At 53.0% G+C, this 6000-nt stretch overlaps 1 protein-coding gene across 1 annotated transcript in view; it reads right to left on the reverse strand.

Annotated features, from left to right (window-relative positions):
- The window catches only part of CLYBL (citramalyl-CoA lyase), a 247727-nt gene extending 241984 nt beyond the window's left edge, over positions 1–5743 (reverse strand). The window contains exon 1 of the mRNA XM_065409542.1: positions 5676–5743. Within this exon, the coding sequence (XP_065265614.1) occupies positions 5676–5740 (65 nt within the window). The 5' untranslated portion in view covers positions 5741–5743. The remainder of the gene's footprint in view (positions 1–5675) is intronic.
- Between the last annotated feature and the right edge of the window lie 257 nt (positions 5744–6000).

Raw genomic sequence — 6000 nt, forward strand, 5'->3', positions numbered from 1 at the left:
TTGTAGTTATCATAATAGCACCAGAGTCCCTGTTGTGCATTCACATAACCTTCTACGTTTCAATTACTTTTGTATTGCACACTCGTTCATTAATAAACTCTAAAATATTTATTGCATTATGCTCTCAGACAGAACTGCAAGTATTTTTAATTTTAATTATTAAAGTCAATTGACCCTTGACTACCTATCCCACTCTGGTGCTAAAACTCTGCTTGCCTTCCATAAGTGCTGTTCCAAGGTTTGCTAAAGCAAGGTCTGTAAAAATATTAAAATTAACTATCCTACTATGTGAGAGCCTTTTCTGTTAGCTGTTTGAGAAAATATTTCTACAGCTCATTTGGAAGGCTTTTGAGAAGACTAACCATCCCCCAAATCCATTCAAATAATCTGATTAATCTGTTCAACCCTGCTCCATGAAGGCAAGGCATAAATTAAAAGTCTGTTTTCAGCCTGGTCCCAAAACCCTGGGACTGGATGGCCCAGGGGATGGGATACAGGACCTTTCACTTCTAGGTCCCCTCTTCGATCCATTGCAGATTGGTAGTGATTTAGGACAGGGATGGCATGGTATTTATAATGGTTTTTATGACCCTGGGAAAAACTCATTAGTCCCAGTTTAAGGCATTATCTGTTTTTTAAATGATTTCATTAATGCATTCCACATTACATATATTTTTAGTTACCTATTCAAATTGTGGTTACATAAAGGCAGTAGAGTTGTAAATTAATTTAGGGTTCTATCAATAAAAAGTAAAATTGCAATGGGTGTAATACTGATATATAGGGCTGTCAAACGAGATTAAAAAGAGTCAATGATGAATCGTAATTTTAAATCACACCTTTAAACAAGAACAGAATTTAAATATTTTTGGATGTTACATACTTACTTACTTCTGTGCTGCTGCTGTGGCTCGTTGTGCCTGGCACTTGGCCGGCAGCTCAAGGTGGGCTCCGTGCTGTTGCATGGGAGCTGCATCTTGCCGGAGCCTAGGGTGACCAGATGTCCCGATTTTATAGGGACAGTCCTGATTTGAGTCTTTTTCTTATATAGGCTCCTATTACCCCCCACCCCCATCCCCATTTTTCGCATTTGCTGTCTGGTCACCCTACCAGAGCCCATGACCATCCTGCAGCCCTCTGGCCACTCCTAGCTCACCAGGGATGCCATTTCAGATTTTGGTTTGTGACCGACATGTTGGGAAAGCGCTGTCTCTTTAATCAGAGCATGCAGGAGCCTGAACACATTGCAGCACTCATTCCTGAGCCAGCAGCAACAGAAGAGAATGAGAATTGTTCTCTGACCCCAGTTTAGAAGCAACCGGGTACACAGGCAAAGAGATGGGAACACCCTGACATCAGCCCCATGCCTCTACCCTATGCGGCAGACAGGAGGAGACTCCTGGTCCAGACCAGCTTGGCCAGGGGCAGCTCCATGGAGGGGGAGGAGGGAGCAGCAGTGGAGCAGGACTGCGGGATGGGGGGGCACCCCCTGCCCTGGAGGCACACAGCGGCGCTCCTGAGCATGGTGCCCTGGACAGTGTCCCCCTCTCACACACCCCTAAGGCCAGCCCCTCTAATAGCCCTGGTGTCTGGCTGCTCAAAATCAGCCACCAGGCAATCCACCTCAATGCTCCACCCCGGGGAAAGTTTTCCACCTTGGCTTGACAAATGTTATGCGAGCACAGCAGGCTGCTGTGACCATGAGAATCATAGGCGCTGACTCCATGGGTGCTCTGTGGTTGGAGCAGCGCCTCCCGCTCACCGGCGGGCCCCACCAATCAGCTCCCCATCCCTCCTGCCCACTGTGATCAGCTGTTCAGCAGCGTACAGGAGGCGCTGGGAGGGGAAGGAGGAGTGGGGGCAGGGTGCGCTCAGGGGAGGGGGCAGAACAAAACGGGAAGAGGCAGGGTGGGAGCGGGGTAGGAGTGGTGCTTGGGGGAAGTGGTGGAGTGGGGGCAGGGCCTGGGGCGGGGATCGAGCAGCTCCAGGAACTCACAAAGGCAGCAACGGTGATGAGAATAATTTTCCTCACTGAGGTCTAACCTGCCAAAAAGGGAGCACCAGCAAACCTTTACCAAACGCACATTCTACAGTCATTCTGCACCTGCTGAGCCTGTTGCTGAAGCTCTCCTTGCTGCTGTCAAGGTTTCCGCTGCATGGCTTCATAAGCCACAGGAGTAAGCGGTAGGCTGAGTCTCCCAGGAACACTATGTGCATTTCCACATCCCCTTTTGCACAGGCACCGACTTTGTGAGTTCCCAGGGGGTGCTCGACCACCGTCCCAGGCCCAGCCCCCACTCCACCCCTTCCCCCAAGCCTACCCCCACTCTACCTCTTCCTGCCTTGTTCCACCACCTCCCCTCTCCCCCAGCACCTCTTATACACTGCTGAATAGCTGATCACAGCAGGCAGGAGGTGCTGGGAAGGAGGGGGAAGAGCTGATCGCCAGGGCCCACCAGTGGGTGGGAGGCGAGGAGCTGATTGGTGGGGCTGCTGGTGGGTGCTCAGCATCCACTTTTTTTTTCCGTGGGTGCTCCAGCCCCAAAGCACCCACAGAGTCAGCGCCTATGCCCTTCCGATCTGGAAATAAAGTTCCTGTATGCAGCTTTCTCTACAGACCAGTGTTCCTGAAGATGCCTACAGCATGCACCTTCCCTGGCCATCCTGCACTGATGTCAGTGAAACAACCCCGGTGATCCACCAGCGCCTGCAATACCATAGAGAAGTAGCCCTATCTGTTGATGTACTCCGTCGCAAGATTGGGGCCAAAATTGGCATATGCGTGCCATCTATCACACCGCCGCAGTTAGGGAATCCCATTGCCGCAAAACCATCTACTATTTCCTGCACATTGCTCAGAGACTGAGTCACAGCAGGAAGGAGGAAATTAATGGCCTTACACACTTGCATCACCGCAACCCCAAAGTGGACTTCCCAACTCCAAACCGATTTGCGACTGACCAGTAGCAGTCTGGAGTTGCCAGCTTCCATACAGTGATTGCCACTCACTTTTTCACCGTTACGGCAGCTCTCATTTTGGGGTCATTGCACCGCAGGGAGGGAGGCAAACTCTGCACATAGTTCAAGGAAGCTGGCTTTGCACATACAAAAGTTCTGCAGCTACTACTCGCCATCCCATCCCACAATCTAATCCCACCACTGGTCGGTGCTTATTTCCTGAGCCCAACAGTGATGGTCCACCATGTGCAGCTGCTCCATAAATGCCAACATCAATCTTGAATTGTTTCTTTCCAGGGCACAAAGCAGGGCAGGCAGCACGGATTCCTGTTCAGATTTGCAGCTCATGAAATAATGTGGCTGACCCTGCAGTGTGTTCATAACACTTATCATAAGACTGGTGCAGGATCCATGCTTTCAGGCAGACATAGCGGGTGCAAAATGTACAGAGGCTGTCAAAAAATGGCGCAAAACACAGTTGGAAGCCTTTGGAATTATATGATGGAGAAAACTGTATTATGGGGCGGTAATCCTGCCCCCATGATGCACTACGATTCATTCCCGGAACTCCTAGCAGGAGAAAGTGGCGATTTACACAGTGGGATAGCTACCCACTAGAGTCAACTTAACTCTATAGTGTAGACATGACCCAAGACTTCCATGGTAGCGGTCTGCAGACCACAAGTTGAATTTCTAAAAGGGTCCATACCATTCAAAATTTGTTAAGGGTCCACAAATGAAAAAAGGTTGAAAGTTACTGCTTTAAAAGAATTATTCATGTCTCCAAATGCAAAAATTGGCCCTAATTAAAAAATTATAAATAATCAGTGCAATTTTCCTTTCTTTCATTTGGTCCACAGGGTCACCATCAGGTCCTAGTGGATATGTCCTACAATCAGGGATTCTCAAACTGGGGGTCGGGATCCCTCGGGGGGGTTGCAAGGTTATTACGTGGGGGATCACGAGCTGTCAACCTCCACCCCAAACCCTGCTTTGCCTCCAGCATTTATAATGGTGTTAAATATATTAAAATGTGGTTTTAATTTATAAGGAGGGGTCGCACCCAGAGACTTGCTATGTGAAAGGGGTCACCAGTACAAAAGTTTGAGAACCACTGTCCTACATGAACTTTCTCAAACTTGTAAAGGACAGTATTTGCCACCCCATCAAACGGTAAACGGATTACTGGTAAGTTTCATTTTTCTATGACAGCCAAAAAATACCAAGCAGGAAATATATTTCCTGGATAAAGTTAAATAATTTGTAGGGACAACCATTAGCTCACACTGAGAAATAAACCTGGTTAGCTAGGAAACATGATTTCTTTTTAGTTACACAGACCAGTTTTGCTGCGGGGATTTTCAAACTGACAAGTTGCAGACAAACCAACTGACAAACTTCAGTCACAGCACATGAGGGCACCTACCCTCACCCCTCAGAGAGGCTGCACAGGGCAGTTACAAAGAAGGGTAGAAAATGGTAGTAAAACAATTGTGAAAGCTGCTAGTAACTTGCTCTATTTGCTCCTACAGCACTGTGTGGGAATTATTTGCCAGAGGGAGGAAGTGACCATGTCGGGTGGGTGGCGGGGTTAATAACCAGAGGTGCTGCAGCCATAAGGAAGCTGTGGGGGGACTATTGCAAGTGAGCCTGGGGGACACTAAATTTGAAGGGGGGGTGTCACTGCCTGTCACCTGAATGAGAGGGCAGCTCTGAATGGGGAAAGGGAGAGTCCTAACATGTGTTCCTGCAGCAGGAAGGTGAGGTCAGTCAGGGAGTGGGAGCTGGGGGGCTTAGGGACTGAGTGGGGGCTGTGTGGAGGCAAACGTGGTCAGGGGCTCTGGAGGGCTGTGTGGAGGATTGGGACGCAGTGGGGGCTGTGCGGGGAGTCAGGGGGCCTGTGTGGAAGCAGAGGTGGCTCTGGGGGTGAGTGCAGGGCTGCGTGGAGGCAGGGGGGGGTATGGAACAGTGGGGGGCAGCTATGTGGGGCAATAGGGGTGAGTGGGGGGCAGGGGGCTCTGGGCGTGGGGCTATGCAGATGCACTAGGAGAGAGTGGGGGCAGGAGGCTCTGGGGGTGGGGCTATGCGGAGACACTAGGGGTAAGTGGGGAGCTATAGGGAGCAGGGGTCTCGGGGGGGCTATGCTGAGGCACTAGGGTGAGGGAGGGCTAAGGGGGCAGGTGGGTCTGGGGATGGGGCTATGCGGAAGCACTAGGGGTGAGTGGGGGCTGTAGGTTGGGAGGGGCTATGCGGAGGCACTTGGGTGAGTGGGGGCTGTGGGGGACAGGGGGCTCTGGGGGAGGGGCCATGCGGAGGCACTAGGGGCTAGCAGGGGGCAGGAGGCTCTCGGGGGGGCTATGCGGAGGCACTGGGGTGAGTGGGGGCTGTGGGGGGCAGGGGGCTCTGGGGGAGGGGCTATGCGGAGGCACTGGGGTGAGTGGGGGCTGTGGGGGACAGGGGGCTCTGGGGGAGGGGCTATGCGGAGGCACTAGGGGTGAGTGGGGGCTGTAGGGGGCGGGGCTGTGGGGGGCCGATCAGGAGCGCTGCTGAGCCTGTGTGGCTCTGTCACTCCGCGGCCGTTCGTTGGGGAGGGGGGTTACGAGCGCAGCGTGCCGGATCCCCCTCCCCGGGGTCTCGCTCTCGCGGGGCGGGGTTTGTGGGGGCGTTGGGATGAGCACAGCGCCCCCTCCCCCACGGCTCTCAGCAGCGTCACTCACAGTCTCCGCCTCCTCAGACCCGACCCGGCCAGCAGGAGCCGCAGCACCCCTACCGCTGCCGCCATCGTCGTCTCGCCACGGCCGCCGCCGATTGGGCCAAAAGTTGGGCTCCGAACGAAACAGTGCAACTCACCGCGGGCTGATTGGCTCGCAGGAGGGGGCGGTGCCACGTGGGCCCCGGTACTGCCCGACACGTGGGCCCGAGGGTCTTCTGGGGGCTCTTTGCCGTTCTGGGTTGGGATACAGGACCCTGGGCCGCGGACGCGATAAATCTCCCGGCCAGGCCCCGCCCCACAGACTTCCTCACCCCCCGGGGCTCCTTGTC

The sequence above is a fragment of the Emys orbicularis genome, chromosome 1 (genome assembly GCF_028017835.1).
Source record: "Emys orbicularis isolate rEmyOrb1 chromosome 1, rEmyOrb1.hap1, whole genome shotgun sequence".
NCBI classification, from domain to species: Eukaryota; Metazoa; Chordata; order Testudines; family Emydidae; genus Emys; species Emys orbicularis.